At 34.4% G+C, this 19,783-nt stretch overlaps 1 protein-coding gene across 4 annotated transcripts in view; it reads left to right on the plus strand.

Annotated features, from left to right (window-relative positions):
* CDK13 (cyclin dependent kinase 13) overlaps positions 1-19,783 on the plus strand; it is a 111,873-nt gene that overhangs the window by 65,335 nt on the left and 26,755 nt on the right. For all 4 annotated transcript variants that reach the window (XM_070615462.1, XM_070615463.1, XM_008539374.2 and 1 more), the window contains exons 6-7: positions 7,971-8,160; positions 9,358-9,414. In XM_070615462.1, coding sequence (XP_070471563.1) covers positions 7,971-8,160; positions 9,358-9,414 — 247 coding nt within the window. The remainder of the gene's footprint in view (positions 1-7,970; positions 8,161-9,357; positions 9,415-19,783) is intronic.

Below are 19,783 nucleotides of genomic sequence, written 5' to 3' on the forward strand. Positions count from 1 at the left end.
CAGAAGTGTGGGGGCTGCCCTAAGAGTGGGTCCCCTGGAGTTTGTAACTCCCAAACTTGTTCACACTGAGCCTCCAGCAATTTGTCAATTACAGTTTAGGCTTTCCTACCCCGATAGCGGTTCCTGTGGGGGTTTCTGCTTCTGGGCTTCTGCTCTGGTGGGTTGTGATTCTCTGTATCTGCCTGTCTCTCTCACCAATTTGGGGGGCAGTGGTTTGCTCGAGTACCTCAGTTCTCTGATAGTTCTAAGAATTGTTGATTCCCAGTTTGTTCTGCAATTTTCTTGTTTTGAGGATGGGTGTGGCAACTTCCAAACTTCCTACATGTCAAACTGGAAACCAGAAGTCCCTGGTGCTAATTGTTTTTTTACTCTGTATTTTACTTTTCTTTCTTTTTTTTTTCCCCTGCTTTATCTCCCCAAATCCTGCCCTGGTACATAGTTCTATATCTTAGGCACAGGTCCCTCTAGTTGTGGCATGTGGGACGCTACCTCAATGTGGCCTAACGAGCAGTGCCATGTCCGTGCCCAGGATCTGCACCAGCGAAACCCTGGGCTGCCGTAGCGGACCACGTGAACTTAACCACTCAGCTACAGGGCCAGCCCCTGCTTTTCTTATTAAAAGATAGAATATATCTTTAGGTGATAAACCTTTCTTTTACATAACTGTGTAATATGCCACAGGGTAGATATACTAGGTTTATTCAATGATTTCTCTCTTGATGGGCACTCAATTTTTCCCACCTTTTTTTCCATTACAAACAATACTGCTAGGAATGTCATTATACATGTATATTTGCATACTGGTGCTATTATTTCCTTTGGTTTACTTCCAAAAGTCAAAGGATAGTTGTATTTTTAATTAATAGATAGTCAGATTACTTTGCTAAAAAATTGTAACAGTGTATAAGTTTCCTTTCATTTGGATACCACTGGATATTGTCAGTCTGATAGGTAAAAATGGTATCTCATTCTTTCTTTGATTATTACTTTCCTGATTACTAGTGAAGTATGGAGCATCTTATATGTGTTTACCGTTTTGATTTCCTGTGTGCACTCTTTTATTTGTGACATTGACATTTCTTTCAGTTGGGTTGTTTTTTTTCCGTATCAGTTTGTATATTAGGCACAGTTGTTAATATATTTAAAAATTATTATTTGTGTTCCTTGTAGAAAAGTCAGAAAATGGCAGCATAAGAAGAAAGTAAAATTCACCCATCTGCTCACACAGAGATAAACTGCTCTTAGAATTTGATATTGGACATTTTTCTAAGCATATGTATGTATATAAATTCCTATCCAAATGAAATTTTACTTCGCATGCTTTATTATAAAAAATATTATTTCATATATTTTATTAACGTTTAAATACAGTGTAGGAAAAAATATCAAGTAATAGAAAAAGGTTTTTAAAAATGCAGGTCATGACCTACTAAATTGATTTCATGACTCAATTTGAAAACATTGTCTTAAATATATAACCTTGATAAAAATAAAAACCAAATTTAAAATATGGGAACAAGAAATATACCCCTTAATTCAAGATAATTCGAAAGCCTTCTAAAATTTTTTGTTTATTTAGTTTTGTTTCAGACATTAAAAAAAAGCATTATTACTGAAATGCTCAAACATACTTAAAAGTAGAGAAAATAGTCTGATGAACTCCAGTGTCCTCATCTTTCACACTTAGCAATTATCACATTTTGCTGATCTCGTTTCATTTGTTTCTCCCTACTTGTTTTTATTTTGCTGGATTATTTTTAAGTGAATCCCAGGCATCATATTGTAAGCATAAATACTTGACTATCTGTCTACAGTTGATAATGAAATTGTGGTTATGTTAAAAAAAAAAAAGACAAGAAAGAGGCCTTAAACATAAGAAAATTGGCAGTAATTTTATATTATCTAACAGTCCCTGTTTACGTTTATCCAGTTGTCTCAAAAACATTTTTAGGGTTGCTTTCTTTGAATTTGGATGCAAACAAGATCTGCAGATAGTATGTGGTTAATTATTATCCTAAGTCTCTTGTAATCTATAGTATCTCCTATTGCCTTTTAGAAGTTTCATTCAATTTATTTATTGAAGAATAGGCAGCATTTTAGATTTGGCTAAAGGCTTCCTTTTGGTGGTGTTTGTTCTTCTGTGCCTCATATTTCCTATAAATGGTAATTAGATCTAGATGCTTATTTAGATAGAAGTTCAGTTCTTTGACAATTACACTTCAAAGGTAATGCTGGAAGCTGTTACCTCCTGCGGTTTCTATGGGGAGAAATTTGGGAACATCCTGGCTGAGCAGTTTTGGCTCTGGATCTCTCATGAGATTACAGTGAGCTGTTGACTTGGGCTGTAGTTACTAGGCTTGCCCAGGGTTGGAGAATCTGCCTCCAAGGTGGCTCTCTCACATGGCTGGCAAGTTATAGTTCTACTCTTGGTGGGAGGTCTCAGTCCTTCTTCACAGGGGCCTTTCCACAGAGTTTCTTGACTATCTTGGCAGCATGGTGGCTGGCTACTCCCACAACAAGTGATCCAAGAAGTATGATGGAAGCTGCAGTGTCTTTATGACCTAGCCTTGGTAGTCAGTGACATTATCACTTCTGCAATATTTTGTTTGTCGCACAGACCATCCTTGAATCACTGTGGGGAGGCACGCATAAAGGGGGAGGGGACTCACTGGGAATCTTGGAGGCTGCATACCATAGATGATTTTAATTTAAAATTAAAAGTACAGGATTTATGTATTTTTTGATCTTATACTTGTCTTTCTTTTATACTAAAAGTCTTGCTTCCTAGGATATTAACATAGTTTAGCCTACAATATACATATATATAATAATTTCAGGTAACAATACCAGTGCTAATATTAATTACTAAGAAGACTACTGAATCCAGTTTAAGATTTCTCAGTGGTTCTTTTTGTCCTTAGAATATACCCCACTAGGGATATATAGTCAGAATACTGTGGCATAGATAGTTTATGCAGCCAGTTTAATACACATTTAGATTTAACTGTTTCCAATTTTTTTTAGGCATTGCTTTTTTACGCTTTTTGGTTTAATGATGTATTTTAATCATGTAAAACATTTACATGGTTCCAGACTCAAAACTATAAAACAGGGGCACATGGTCTGGGGCCGCCCTGTTGGCATAGTGATCAAGTTTGCTGCTCTGCTTCAGCAGCCTGCGTGCGGTTCACAGGTTCGGATCCTGGATGCAGACCTACAGACTGGTCATCAAGCCATGCTGTGGTGGGTCCCCCATACACAATGCGGAGGATTGGCACAGATAGTAGCTCAGGGACAGTCTTCCTCACACACACACACACAAAACAGGGCACATTCAGCATAGTCTCATTTCCATTCCTCTTTTTCCTATGCTCTCCCTTACCCCTGGGCAACTGCTTTTTTTTAAGTATTTAGTTCATTCTTTTGACTTTTCTTTCCTACATATTCACCCTCCCCTTTTTATATAAAAGGTAGCATTTTAATGAGTACTCTCCTGTGCCTAGTTCTCTTTATTTAATCTTGTATCTTGAGGATTACTCCACATCAGTAGACAGAGATCATCCTCGTCCCTTCTTACGGCTACACGGTACTCCGTTGTGTGGATGGGCCACAGCTTATTCAGTCAGTCTCCTCCTGATAGGCATTTGCATTGTTTTCTGTCTTTCACTATTAGAAATAATGTTGTGTTGAATAGCTCCCTGCCTACATCATCTTGTATTTTGGTCACTGAGTTTTTGGGATAGGTTCCTACAATTGGGATTGTTAGGTCAAAGGGAAATGCTAAATGTGATTAAGCTAGATATTGCCAAATTCCTAGCATTGTCTGAGTGTTCCTCCCAGCTTTGTCAATAGAGTCTGGTTGTCAGACTTTTTGGATTGTTGTCAATTTGTTATTGTGATGAAGTTTTAGTTTGAGAAATAAATTTTCATTATGAGCAAAGTTAAGCAACTTTCCGTTGATTTAAGGGCACTTTGCTGCTGCCTTTTTCTTTTCTTTTTTTTTCTGATTTATCCGTCTTCTTTTGCCCAATTTTTTGTAAGATTGTTAATCTTTTTCTTTTCAATTTAGAGAGACCTTTTATAATGGATACTAATCATTTATCTGGACTAGAAGTTGCCAATGAAATTTTTCCAGATTGCTGTGTTCTTCTAAATTTGCTTGCAAGTCTTTCTAGACGTGCAGTAGATTTTTATTTTTACATAGTCACATTATCAGTCTTTTCCCCTTATTGCTTCTTGGTTTGATTCTTAGGAAAGTTTTCCGTACTTTGAAGTTATTCAAGAATTTTTGTTTTTTTAAAAAAAATACTTTCATAGTTTTATTTTTTATATTTAGAACTGGTTCATTTGCTTTTTATGCCGTTATTTATTCTGAGGAATAGATCCATTTTGTCTGTTTCTGTCCATCTATTCAGTTGTCCTAGTATTGCTAATTAACAAGTCTGTCTTTTCCACAGTGAATTGATATACCATCTTTATCATTTACTAAAGTTCTGTATGCATTTGGGTATATTTCTAGATTTCTGGTTTTTTTTTATGTTCACTAACCAGTTATCGTACCTTTTTTTTTGCTGAGGAAGATTGGCCCTGAGCTAACATCCGTGCCAGTCTTCCTCCACTTTATATGTGGGTTGCCACCACAGCATGGCTGATGAGTGCTGTAGGTCTGTGCTCGGGATCTGAATCTGCAAAAACCTGAGGCACTGAAGTGGAATGAGCCTAACTTAACCACTACAAAATTAACCACTATGCCACAGGACCGGCCCCTCGTACTTTGTAATTATAAAAATTTATACTGTCTTAATATCTGGTAGAGCCTAGTGCCCATCTGCCTTTTCTCTTTTAGGTATATTCATAGCTGTTCTTACTTATTTTTCGGTATGGATATAACATCAGCTTGTCAGTAGGAAAAAAAAATAAGGTATTTTAAAAAGTGAACTTGTGTTTAATTTATAAATTAACTTAGGGAAAATTGACATCTTTATCATGTTGAGCCTTCCTATCTAAGAATCTATCCATTTGTTTGTGTATGGTTTTCAGCCTTGTAAGAAGGTTTTATAGTTTATCTCTGAAGGATTTTGCACATTTCTTAAATTAAAAAAAAATTTAATATAAATCGAATCTTCCATTTTATCATTTAACTGGTAGTTATGTTAATGATTACTCTAAGTTTTATTTGTTTTTCTAAATTATGTTACTGTTTTTAATAATTTTTCATTGAATGTTTGTCTTTTCAGACACTAAAAAAATCACGTCATCTGCTTATAGAGATAGTTTTAGTTCTCCTGTTTAATTCTTATACCTCTAATTCAGTAATGTCTAGTAGACATAGAATGCAAGCGTATCATATACTCATTTAAAATAATCTGTTAGCCTCATTAAAAAAACTAGTCTCTTAATTTTAATATTTATTTAACCCAGTATGTCAACTAGATCATTTCAATATGTAATCAGTATAACAAATGGTGGAGATATTTTATACTGTTTTTGCTGTTGTTATTCTAAGTCTTCAACATCCAGTGTATGCTTTACATTTCCAGCACATTTAGACTAGCCGCATTTCACGTGTTCCGTAGCCACATGGGGCTGGTAGCAACTGCTTTGGATTGTGCAACTCTGAATGCTCTCTCTTCTAACTGTGTTGCTTAATACCATCTAAGATAGTGAGATAGATGCGTCAAATACACAGTATCTGATAATCTCCTTACTTTAACAACATCAATATATTTCCACATCAATATTGTCCCTCTACAACATTTTTCTAGGCGCATGGTATGGTATAGATGCATTATAATAACCCCCCTCCTTTTTTTTGCTTAATGTTTTATTTTTAAGTATTTTTATTATTACCTTGCTTTTAGTGAACATACTTATGGCTAAATTTTTGAAATCCTTATTTCCTTATGCTAAATATCTATAAATGCAATTGCTATGTAAAAGGGTATGTAATTTTTAAAGCTTTGATGCATATTTCCCTATTATATTTTGTAAATATACCAATTTACTACTGACACCATATAACAGTGTCTGTTTACCTCACACCTTTGTTAACACTGTGTATTGTCTTTCTTTTGATCTTTTCCTTTTAGTTAAAAGTGATATATTGTTGCTTTGATTTGTATATTTTGATTAATAGTGAGATTAAATATTTTTTTATGTTGTTTTTGGACATAAGTGTTCTTTTGCTTATTGACAGTTCATTTTATTTGTCCTTTTCTGTCATGGAATTGGTCTCTTTTTGTACTGATTTGTAAGACTATTTTTTATTAAGGGTGTTAATCTGTTATATGTTGCAAATGTGTTTCCCCAGTTTGTTATTTGCCTTTTATATTTCATATCGTTTTCTTATGTGCGTGATTCTAAATTTTTATTTAGTGAAGTCTGTCAGTTTTTAAATGAGTTTTGTCTTTGACAAAACTCCCCATCTCCCTATGGGGTTACACCTTTGTCCTGATACCATTTTGCCTCTTTTTTTCTTAACTGACTTAAAATGGATGTTTTCATAGTTATAAGGGTATATATATTTGGGGTTTGTTTTCTGATATATGTTGTATTATGCTGTTCCGTCTGTCCCTATAGTATGATAGGTCATGTTAATTTCTGATAGGGCAAGTAGTTATTTTCAGAAATGTTTTGGCTAGTCCTCTGATTTTTGTTTTCTTCAAGGTAAATTTTAGAATTATTTTGTGAAGTGTCCCCTCAGCAAAAGAAAACAAATCATTAGTCCTATTATTGAAATTGCTTTAAAATATAGAATTTTACAGTTTGATATTTCTTAGTGAATTGGTATAATTCTTCTTACAGTTTATTTCTAGTGATTTGTAGTATTATTTTTCTATTGTGGAATCATTGAAATTTCGTTTTCTAGTGAATTGTTGCTGGCATATATGAAGTCTTTTGCTTTTTTAATATGATTCCCTGTTGGACTTTTCAGGAGGATGTTCATCTACCAGTAGTTGTGTTCTTTTTGTCTCTTTCAATATTTATACTTTGTCTTTAATTTACTTACTGACTTTGAGAAAAGTTAATTATCATGAACATTTTTGTCTAATGTACAACACCATGCATTTTGCTGTTAAACAGGACATTGGCTGTTGGTTTCAGAGAGGTGCCATTGTAAACTTTTAAAAAGAATCCTTCTATTGTACGTTTACTATGATGTCTTTTCTCTGTTTTTAGTTAGAAACTGATCGTGAACTTTCTTCAGATGCCTTTTTGGGCATATTAATAGTTTTTTTCTTTGATAGATAGGTGTCTTGAATTTTATTAGCTTTTCCATTCTTGAATTGCTAAGTTCAATTCTGCTTGATTGGGGTATTTGTTGATATGGTGGTGGATTCAATTTGTGCAAATTTTTATTTAGGACTTTTGAATCTCTCATAAGTGTGCTTGTGTATGTGCGATGTGCTATTTTGGTAGCAGGATTAAGCTGGTTTTATAAAATAAAGTTGTAATTTGTATGCTTTCAAATGCTCTGGAGCTATATAAACAGAATTAAATTATATGTTTATTGAAGCCTTAATAGAAGTCATCTGAAGTCCAACTGGGCCCAGTTGGCTCCTTTTTATTAAAGGCAGTTCTTTTAACACCTTTAAATTTTCTTTGATGAACTGTACTGATTTTATTTAGCTTCCACTGAGAGAGAATTTGTTTAATATATAAAACATTTAGGAATTTATTTTATGTTAATCACACCCAGAAACTATGCAGTGTGGAATTCAGCAAGGTTGATTTTATGTCATAACAGTTTTCTTTAGGAGCAGAAAACTAGATTAGATGTTTCCTTGGGGTGTATTTATATTTATAGGTATTAAATTTAGAGAGAAGGATGAATGTTGTTAAAGTGGACAAAGTAGCATTTCTTTTCATGGATTAATTTTCTTCCCAGCTTTTTATGTTTAAAAATTTTGAACTTATAGAAAAATTGTAAGAATAGAAGTCTCTAATGTATTAATTATTCTTGTTCTTAGGTGCATTTTATCTGGTGTTTGAATACATGGACCATGATCTGATGGGACTACTGGAATCAGGCTTGGTTCATTTTAATGAAAATCACATAAAGTCATTTATGAGACAGCTCATGGAAGGTCTAGATTATTGTCATAAGAAGAACTTTTTGCATAGAGATATTAAATGTTCAAATATTCTTCTAAATAATAGGTATGATATGAGTTTGATTACATATGTCTAAAATGAGTGTTATATAATGCATACCTTGATTCTGTTAAAAGAATTTAAAATTTAGTTATTTCGTTGATCAAACTGTTTTAACATAATTAAAATATCATTGGGCTATATCTGAAGTTGTGTTAAATACACTTTAGTTAATTAACTTCCAATAATAGTTTGTAATGTACATAAAATAATACTTAGTTGACTTTCTTGTTTGATATTTTTCCAAGCAATGTGAATGCATCTTCTAATAGTAATATGATTTCAGCTTTAGGTTAAGAATAGCGTTTAGAATTTTTTTTTTTTTTTCAGATTTTTATTTTTCCTTTTTCTCCCCAAAGCCCCCCAGTACATGGTTGTATGTTTTTAGTTGTGAGTCCTTCTAGCTGTGGCATGTGGGACGCTGCCTCAGCATGGCTTAGATGAGCGGTGCCATGTCCCCACCCAGGACCCGGACCAGCAAAACCCTGGGCCGCCACAGCAGAGTGCGCGAACTTAACCACTCGGCCACGGGCCAGCCCCTAGAATTTTTTTTTAATTCAGAATTATTTTAAAAGCAGTCATCACAATTTTTAAAGTGAACTTTTTTGAAGTGTGTATATACACACACACACATATGTATTTAAAGTTTATGTTATATATTTTGCTAGCAGCATGACCTGAACTCTGATAATTCTGTTGTGATTGGTACAATTTGTTAGTTTAAATGAGGTATACCTGGTCCTGATTTTAGTTAGTAGAAAGTATTTTGTACACCTAGTGCCTCTAAGAACTGGAAAATGAAACATAAATTTAAAATAATGTGATTTAGTTCTTGAGCATTATTGAACAAGTAATTTATCTTACTACTAAGTAGTAGAAATTATCTCATTTTATTTCCATTGAATTGTACTTTTCTAAATAGGAACTGAATAGTACTGAAATACTGGAAACTAGTACTGTAATAACAATAATGTACTAGTATAATAATAATGGTAGCTGAAATTATCCAGAACATACTAATTTTTTACCTTATCTTGTATGTTCATCTACTTGCCTTGCCTTGTAGGACCTTGAGTACTGCAGTGTGATCAAAGTTGACGTTTATATGTGTATTTTTGATTAGTTCTAGGAATAGATTATGAATGTGTATGATCAATTGAGAGTAGACTAATACCTTTTGTTCATTTTGTCTTATTCCACCAGAGGGCAGATAAAACTCGCTGATTTTGGACTTGCTCGATTATATAGCTCAGAAGAAAGGTAAGAGTACTTTCAAATGAACATCGTGGACAGTAGAGACCAGTTTTAGAAGCTTTACTAAGAATACCTTATTGATGGTTTATTTTTCTAACAAAAGGGAAATTTACTTTTCACAGTTAAATACAGGAAATAATGAAATCTTATACCATTTTAGGGTTGATAATTTAATTACAAAGTTTTATACTTTTATCTCAGTTTAAAAATATATGTTTTTTAGCACTTAGGGGTAAATAAAATTTCTTTTAAAATGTGCCATTTAAAGTCTGACTTAACTGAACTTATGAATTTTTAAAAAATTCTTACTTAAATTTCTAATGTAGATCCAGACGTTAAGATGTTTATAATTTTTGTGTTTGGTGAAAAACCTTATATGCTTTTTATGTTGCGTGTTTAAATGTATAAACTTTGTTTTAATTATTTTGGACTTCCTTTTCTTTTAAATGTAGTTATCTCTGCAGTTGTGTGTGTGTGTTTGTAACTCCCTAGAACCTTGTGTTTAAACAAACTGTTGTGAGGAAGTTCTTTATAGACCTTCTGTGTGTGGAGCTTTTCTGGCTAAGGTCGGGATGTATATCCCACTTGGCTTCTTTTGTGCCTAGTGGTAGTGAAATATGACTTGTCTTATTAGAACTAATATGGAATTTCAAAATAAAATATTTCTGTAAAGTAGTCAGTTTTTTATAAATAAACTATGGAATTAACTGAGTTTAGTAAAGCTCTAGTTTAGCCCATTCCTTTCCTGTTAGCATCGTTTTTTTATTTCCAGGTATAATAGATATATATGTGTTTAATTTTGAAATTCTTTATGGCAATTCTGTAATTTCTTTAGTGTAAGCATAGTTTCATATAATGAAATATCAGTTAATTGGAATTCTTAGAAATAGGGCTTTACACTTTGACTGAATTTTTGCCAGTTTCTGGTTAGTTGAAAACATCTTCTGTTGTTTGAATTTTTTAGAGTGAAAAAATCTGTTTACTTTTGAATCTTGGAATGCCTATGACGTCACTCTGAAAATTGCTTTCATTGTTTAGTGTTTAGAGATTTTTAAATGGTGTATTTTGGATCCATTAGAGTTCCATGAAACCGCTCAGAAACTGTGGTGTGGGTGGGTTATTAGGACAGGGCTCCAGTTTCCTATACCTATTTTGGCCAGAGCTTTTCTGATTTTATTTTACCTACTACACTTCTAATTAATATTTTAACAAATGGTTGTATCTTTGATTTTTTTCTTTTTTTAAGTTTAAAACTGTTCTAGAGAGTAAAATCTATAATTTTCATTTTGCTTTTGAGAAAACTGAGTGGTAGAAAGAGTTGAGTGACTTTAAAGATCAAAAAGTATTTGTTGGCAGAATCAAAAGTGTGTAGTTCAAGGTTTCCAACTTCTAATTTTTCATTCTTTTCACCATATGTAAAATGCCTCTTGGTAGAAATTGAAGGAAAAATAAATTGGTCTAAATGTGTACTTAATCCAAAACTTCACTTGAGATACATTTTTTGAATGACTAGATTTCAGTGACTGTTCTTCAGGGGGAGATTCTGCTTAATTAAGGATTCTATCTGCTTAGCTGGCTAATTGAGATTTCACTGTAGTTAGATCATGCTTTCTTAATACAAGTTTGTGTCTGTCATCCTTGAATATAAATCCCCCCGCTCCTTTTTTTTCTTCTCCTGTGAATACTTCTCCCTCACCACTGTGTGAAACACATGAAATCTGAGGTGGTCAGAGAGGGAGAATTCAAAGACCACCACTAGGAGAGCATGGCCAAGTTTGTGCTATAAGGCTCTGTGCAAGAAGAGGCTGCAGAGAGAGGTGGTGGCTGTCATTGTTGGGTTGGTTTTACCTCAGGAAGAGGGAGAGGATAATAGGCCAGTGACAAAAGGCAAGAAAGGAAAAGTGATGTACCCAAAATGGAAATGAACCACAGGAAAGCAAAAGAGCAGTCATTAGGATGACCATATCCCAAATATTGGTTCTGGAATTGGAAAAGAAAGCATCCACTATGATTTCTGACAAGGGAGAGAGAGACGAGAAGAAGCAAGACAGTGTGTTTCCTGTAATTTATTTAGATGTAGTGATGATAATAGAACAACAGCAAGAATTAATTTTTATTGAGTATTTATTATGTGCCAAGCACTGTGCTGAGTGCTTGACAAATATTAGTATCTCGTTTAGTTGTATAACAACTCTGTGAGTAAGTATTATTGTTATCCCCATTTTACAGATGAGAAAATTGATGCCCATAGAGGTTAAGTAACTCCCCCAAGCTACTGGTGACAGAAGACTTCTAAAATCATGCTCTTAACCACCATGCTGTAATGTCTCTCTATACTGACATTTGCCCAGAAGGGATCATAATTTCCACACAGAATTCAGATATTTACTAAATATATGATACTCCCATTTAATTATTCTATAGCCTTCTTTTTTACATATTTGCAGAGAAGAAAAGAATTGTCCAGTATGGTATTCCTAGTCTTAAGTGGCCTGAATGGAGGTATTTCCAGCAATGGGAACACTGCTAAGCACAATCCCCTGCGCTCTTTGTGGTATCTTTTTATGTGCAATTTTACCTCATCTGCTAGGCAGCCTACTCCTTGTAGGATGGATTTACAAATGCACGGCCCAGGCTCAAATCAGTTTATGGTTTGTGTGAACTTGGACAAGTTACTTAATCTCTCTACACCTTAGTTTCCTTATGTGTAAATGGGGATAATATCATTGAGCTAGTATGAAATTTAAGTTTCTGTTTTCTTAACCCGTCACTGTACTTTGCTCACAAAAGACAGTCGGTAAATACCATCCTGTGTTTCTTGTTGGTGTTAATGAACTATTGATGGTTGGTTGAATATCCTTGTGGGGAGAGGCTAGTTTCTCCCTGATGTGTTCGCTCTTAGTCCACAGTATTGTACTTTCGGACATTTGACTTTAGCCATATATTGGGATTTAGAATAAAAATACTGTTTTTCATAAGCTACTGTCATATTGTATACAGGGTAAGGTGCATCAGTTCTTATTTTAAAAGGATGTTTTCTTTGAAGTTTGTGTTTTTTTTGGCAACTTTATTACTTTTTTTACTTTTTGACCTCCTTCACCCAGTTTTCCCATCCCTACCCCCACCTCTGGCAACCACCAATCTGTTCTTTGTTTCTGTGAGTTTGTTGGTTTCTTTTTTTTTCAGATTCAACATACAAGAGAGATCATATGATATTTGTCTTTGTCTGGCTTGTTTCATGTATCGTAGTAAAAAAAAATCCTTTTTTTCTTGTTTTCATGTTAGATTTCACTGGAGATGGAGAACAGCTAAATTATCATTTTCCATCTCATTCTTTTTAAATGCAGATATTTGTTCACATTGGAATAACTATTTTCCAGAAAAACTGACTGTAAAAGCCAAATTCTATATATCAAACTCCATTTTTGTGTTGATTTTTCCTTTTAAAATGGGATGTTGGGTTTCCTGGAGTGCCAGGGTGTGATGGATTTACTGAGCCATGGTCCCCATTGCCCTGCTGAATTGATGGAGGAATTTTGAGCTGAGAGAACTAGAAAATTTTAAATCCTTTGCTTCTTTAGGTAATGTATGCTGATTTTTCTGCTTAATCAAATTTGTAAGATAAAAACTTAGTATATCATTTTGTTTTATAAACAAATATCCTGTCCTTCAGGAGTTTATGTACGCCTTTAAAACTTCTCTTTTTCAGAATCTAATAATTCCAATTTCTTTAAAATCAGGCTTAATTTAGTGGAATGATTTTAAAATACATTGTTCCAGTAAATTTTAATAACATACTAATTTCTAATATACTTAATTCTGCCTTTAGCCGATTTACTGTATTGTCCAAATTTTCTGGATATTTCTTGAAATAAACATAAAGCAAGTGATTTTTCATTCATATTTCTTTGTTATTATAAGCAGAAAGGTAAGGCTTTATCATAATACACCCATCCAAAGGTTAGGTCATTTTGAAGTATTTTATAAGTAAGTAGCTATTACAGATAGAATAATTGAAGTGTTCAAGAAATTATTGCAAGATTTTTTGTTTCAAAATGGAGCAGATTTCAGCTTATCTGTAGTAGCTTCAGCTACATCTTCCTCACTCATTTGATTTTGGATATCTTTTTTGAATTTGAGGAAAACTAGAGTTTTCCTCTATCAAGTTACAGCTAGTATGTAGGAATTGAACATTGGGGGTGTGTGACCAGTATGGATCTCCTCCGTCACGTGTGCTATATAATAGAAAAAAGAAGGAGAACCACTGGGTTAAAATTAGGGGGAATATGATTCCTTTAAACTTCAAGAATCATTTTCTTATTTTAAACATCAGTATTTATACTGTGTTCCATCTGGCATTGAGAAATATAGAACTTGAGAAGTTTTTGCCCCGTGTCTTCATTACTTCATTTTTTCAGTAGCTCTTTTAAGTCCAGCTTTTCCTGAGACTTTAGCCACAATGATGTATCCTTTTCTGAGTTTTTATTTTACCAACTCATTGCTGCAGTGCTTTTCCAAATGATAGAGGATATTTTTTTCTTTATGTGACTGCCCCTTATGAAAAAATGTGTTTTTCATATAAGTTGAAATTAATTGCATTTTCTAGAGAAGAAACTATAACTTACTACATTTACTTTTTTAATGCAAGGAACATAAAACCTGAATCAGGAAATTTGCTCTAGTCCTGGCACTGCCATTTAACCAGTTGTGGAATCTTGGGCAAGTCACTTAATCTCCATAGATCTCATTATTCTTTGAGATTAAGGATTTGAAATCTCTACAGTCTTTACTTATTGGGTATTGAAAACATATCTTTCATGGTTCTAAAAAAGTTACTGTGATCAAATGTTTCTTAAACAACATTTTTGAAAGTAATATCTCCATCTAGTGGCTTTTCCTAAAATTGCCATTGAAAGCAAAACCGACTTTTCTCAAAGCTATACAGCTGTTAATGGGAGAAAGAGAGAATACTTCTTGCTACTTGTTCCAAGACTAGATGAAATTATATTCAGGATTAAAATTGCCTCCTTAATGCTGATCTTATTACTTGTTTTCTTCTTTTTACTCAAGCTGGAATTATAGTCATTTTAAAGGCAGGGATCATATTTTAAATTTTGTGTTTTATATGCTGTAAAACATAAAACCCATTCACAGTAACTGCTTGATTAGTTCTGATCCAGGAGAAGGTCATCCTGATCTTGAGGACCCTCCTGATATAGATTAGTGCAGGGAGCTTGGGATTCTAGGTAATACAGAGGATCTTCTGGGAGACCCTGGACAATATTGAAACTGTGGTAATAAAAAGATCATTAATAACATACGAATGACAATAAACAATGCGACTGAACAAGCTTCAGGAATGGAAATCTCATTTAGATCACTGACAACTACAAGATCAAGATTGAATTGTACTTCTTTTAGCCCTAATGCGGTAGCTTACACTTTTTGAGCATATAAAATGGGAAGGGCAATTTAGTTCTTTAGGGTACAGTATTACCCCTCCTTGTATAGGGAGAATCTCATCCATTCCCTTAGTGCTGAAGACTACAAATCTGAATTTCAAGCCTTGATCTTTCTTCTCATCTCTAAACCTGTGTGTTTAGTGGACATCTCCACCTAGGTGATCTAGGGTACCTTAAATTAAACATATTGTTACAAAACCTATCTTCACATTCCCCAGAAAGAAGTCTGTTCCTTTTCATGTATTCCCTGTTTTAGTTAAAGGTATCCAGTCCCTATTACATTTAGATATGTCTCATGTAGACCATTGTAAATAGAATTATATTAGTTTTCCTGCCTCTGGTCTTTCTTTATAACATTTTTTTCTTCTGCCGTTCTTTTCAACTCTCATCCCCTGTCCCCAAGATAATAACGATGTTGAACTCTGTTCTTTGAACGATGTTCTTTCATGAATAAAAGAAAAAATAAAGTGTCATATGGTGTCACATCAGTTTGCCTTTTCTCTGTGTGGTCTAAACAGGACTATCTTTAGGACGTTGACAATGGGTAGCCACACAGTAGACCAAGTTCGAAATGTTCGTTTTTGGAGATTCTGGATTTTTATTTATTTGTCTAACTTTGAATGATCTATTTTCATATTGCAGCAGTACTTTAGTTTTCTTGGGGCTTAAATGTCTAGTTTCAAAACATAATTTCAATGTCTTTTACTTTTGTCTTAACATTTGTAAACACAGCATCCTAATCATAACATGGAATATTTTCTTGATAATACTATAAACGATTATTGAATTAGGTGATTCAAAATTGGCCTTATTCTCTTCTAACTCCAGCTACCTTGGAATTTGCTTTTATGATTAAAGTCTTTCTGTCTGTGTACTTTCTTAATGTTTGCTTCTTTTTCATTAAACACTAAGATGGAAAGTTGGTGTGGCCCCTGTTTTGCAAAATTTTTCAATAAATTATCACAAGTTTTTCCTTGACTTTAATAATCATTTTCATTGTCTTTTGTCAATTTTAACTTTTAAAAGTTTATTTAAAATCTTATTTAAAGTGCTCATTGAAAACATAATTACAGCACCACTATATTTTTGAAGGTTTTCTTACCAGCTCTTTTCTCTCCTTGGCTTATCTTCTTGTTTTAGAAAATGAGCATTTGCTCACCCTTCTTAGGGAATTGGTGGTTCAGTGTGGTTGGAGCAAGAACCAAGTAATGAAGAATGTTACAGGCTTTGTGTGGATATTCTCTAGGAGGCAGCAGTGTGTATTAAAGGTGTAATACATTTCATTTTATGCTATCATATTTTATATGATCACTTTGTACTTTGGAAGATGAATTGACCTTGTACGTCTGGAACAAGAGAAATCAGTTAGAAAGCTGTTTTAGTAAACCTAGGTAGGATGGTTATGGCGAGAACTAGGGAATGGCCATAGATGTTGCAAAGACAGAGATGAATTATATCATATGATGTAGAATTGTTAGAACCTGATGGTTTAATATCTGTTGTTAGACACATCCCTGCCTCCACCCCTACTGTTTAACTTTTCTGCTTAAGCAACTAGATAAATGGCGTATTAGTTAGGATAAGCTAAACTGTTATAACAAAGAGAACCTCAAAACCTAGTGGCTTAAAGAATAGGAAGTTTATATATATATTTCTCACTTAATAATCTAGAGTGGTTGTTGCTTACCTTAGTGCACACTTAAGAATATTTTAACAATATCATTAGATTAAGTGGTAACTCAGCTTCATACCATCATTCAGGGATCCAGGTTGGAAGATCTGCCATCTTCTTCACGTGCCTTCCAAGGCTGTCACCATTTCTGTCAGCCAGAAGCTAGAGAAGAGGGAGGAGTATTGTGAGCCAGACCTAGAAATCACAAGCGCTCATGTTCCATGGGTGAGAACTTGGTCTAACTGGCCCTCACTGCAGTAAGGTTGGGAATGTAGTGTAGGTGGGCAGCTACCATCTAGGAAAGGAAGAACAGATTTTGGAAGACAGCCAGCAGCCTCTGCCATAAACAGTGATGCTGTTTGCTGAGGGAAACAGGAAGCAGGTTTGTGGCAGAAGATAATAAATTTCCTTTTGGATGGTTACAATCCAAACGATTCAGGCACTTATAGGACTTCTAAGTTTGCATGTGTAGTAAGAACAAACAAGTGATTGTAAGGTGACATCAATTCAAAGAAAATTACTTTTGTTTCTCTGTAGCAATATTATGATACAGAAATTTGCAAAGTTATTTTTCTTGGAAAATATCAAAGGGAGGAAAATGGGACTGAAAATAGGAAGGAGGGGGAAAGGGCATGAGGAAAAAGATTGTTTATTGTTATGTGATTGTGGCATAAGTCAGTTGATTAAAAATATTATTAAGTGCTTACTGTCTGCCAAACACAGACCTAAGTATTACCTGTTGTTTATGTATTAGAGACACAGCTATGAAAGACAGACCAAGTCCCTAGTCTCATTTACACGATGACGAGAGAAAGTAGACAGTGAAGCTGTGGGGTAGAGGAAAGAGTTTAAAATACTAAATGCTACAAAGCAAATAAAATAGTGACTGTAGAGTCACTGTGGGCATGGGGGTGGCTGCTGGGTTAATTTTAGCTAAAACAGTTACGATAGACCTCTTTGAGGAAGTAAAATCGAGCTAAGACCTGAGCAAAGAGAAAAGGATAACTTAATGAAAACCTACGCAAAGAACATTCCAAGTAGGGGGAATTTAGCAGCTGCAAAGCCTGGGAACAGACTGGGAAAGTTTGAGGACTCAGAAGTTGCCCAGTGTAAAAATAGAGGGTCAGATACTTGGGAGTACGGTCTTATCAAGTGAGGCAGTTTATTTTATTTACCTTATTTTATTTAGCTGCATTTGGAAATCACTGAACAGTTTTAGCAAGTAAGTGATATGATCTGGTTTTATGCTTAAAAAAACTTTAAGAAGTTGGGGAGGGAGGTCAGAGGTGGAGGCAATGGGGCTAGTTAAGAGGCTGTTGCAGCAGTTGCAATGGAAAGACAATGGGGGCTCAGATTTCCTTGAAATTGTGGGAAATGGTTGAATTTAGGTTGTAGTTTGGATGTAGAGTTGACAGTTGTTGTAGATAGATTAGATGTGAAATTTGAAGGAAAGAGGAATCAAGGCTAACTCCTGGAATTTTGACCTCAGAAGCTAGGTTGGTGTTAAAAATAGGTCCCAGATTTTTTTTGTAGGTTTGATAGGTGTTTCTGCAGTAGACTCTGAAGGAGGCATGGCGTTTGTGTATGTGATGAATTTAGTTAGCTGAAGGTTTGCCATGTTTCTCTAAAAGCTATAAATTATAGTCTGAAAGGAATAGGGACAGACTTTATTAGATGTGGTGTTGGGAAAATGAAGCATTTTAGAGCTAGTTTAGGTATTTTCTTTTACGCATATGATTCTTTTTTTCATTTCATAGAAGAGTTTGTTTTTTTTTTAAAGATTGGCACCTGAGTTAACAACTGTTGCCAGTCTTTTTTTTTCCTGCTTTTTCTCCCCGAATTCCCCCAGTACATAGTTGTATGTTTTAGTTGTGGGCCCTTCTAGTTGTGGCATGTGGGGTGCCGCCTCAACGTGGCCTGATGAGTGGTACCACATCCACGCCCAGGATCTGAACCGACGAAACCCTGGGCTGCCAAAGCAGAGCGTGTGAACTTAACTACTCGGCCACAGGGCCAGCCCAGAAGGGTTTTTAACAAAGTTAGCAACCGTGGTTTGTATATTTTAACTGAGATTATCCAGAACCCTCAAATACTTCAAGGGCCTAGGATCTTGCTCTGAGCTCTTCTTTGCCGTTTATCTAGACCAGATAGGAGGCTGAGCCCCTGCCAGCTTGGGGGGACACCCTCACAGCAGTGCTGGGTTTGCTGGGGATACTGTATTGCTTCTCAGGCCCTAGGTAGGGAAGACCGTAACCATATCCTACCTCCCCTCATTACCCTAGTCTTTTGAATTCCTGGGATTATCTAGAGGAAAAGTCTTAGAATTTGATCACTGAACAGATAGAATGTCTTTGTTCTCTACTCTGTTGCTATTTCAGTGAATGTAAAGAAAAATGTTGGGATGGTACTTTATTTTATAAAAAGTATATATCAGCCCGAATATATATTTACTTCACAAATGAAAGAATTTCCACAATTTTGAGATTACATTAGTGTTTTAAAATGGAACTTTCTGGGTCAAATTTTATAGTTGAATGTTTTTTCTCAGTCTTTACGTAGTTCTTTATTTTTCTTCTGACAGAAACTAAGCATTTGGAAATACTTCGAAAAGCTATTAATTAGTGTACATTAAATATTTTTGCTATACATTTAGAAGTATATTTCACCTAGTTTTGTACTTAATCATTTTTGAAAATGTGCTAAATATTTTCACTTCTGAATTTTATTAGAGTTAATTAGAAATTACACTAGTCTAATTTTGACTGCTGAAGATGACTGTGTTCCACGTTGCCTAGAACTTGATACACAGTATATAAATAATAATCTTTTATTTAAATATTCCTTTTTCCATAAAATTTAGTAACTTTAATTTGTGTAATTTCTCCAAATGATAATAAAAGGAATAAGTGCTTTTATTTTTTAAATATATTTTAATACATTTCTAAACATAAAAAGATTAAAAATTAACTATTTATAGATAGGTTTACATTTCCTTGAGACTATAGATATCTAGTTGCACTTGAGTAATAAGACCATAGGTTTCATATGCTTAGAGACCATTGAAATGTTTTAGAGAACTGGCCATCATAATTTTCACAGACTTTTTTCTCCCACCCAGCTAATTCATGTATGGTACCTAAAGTTTCAGGGCCGTATACGTTAGGGTGTCTGCCCTATGCCCAGCATTGTTCTGGGCTTTGTGTGTGGGGTTCATAATAAAGAATGGTCTCTGGGGTCTTTT

This window comes from Equus przewalskii, chromosome 4 (assembly GCF_037783145.1).
Source record: "Equus przewalskii isolate Varuska chromosome 4, EquPr2, whole genome shotgun sequence".
NCBI lineage: Eukaryota > Metazoa > Chordata > Mammalia > Perissodactyla > Equidae > Equus > Equus przewalskii.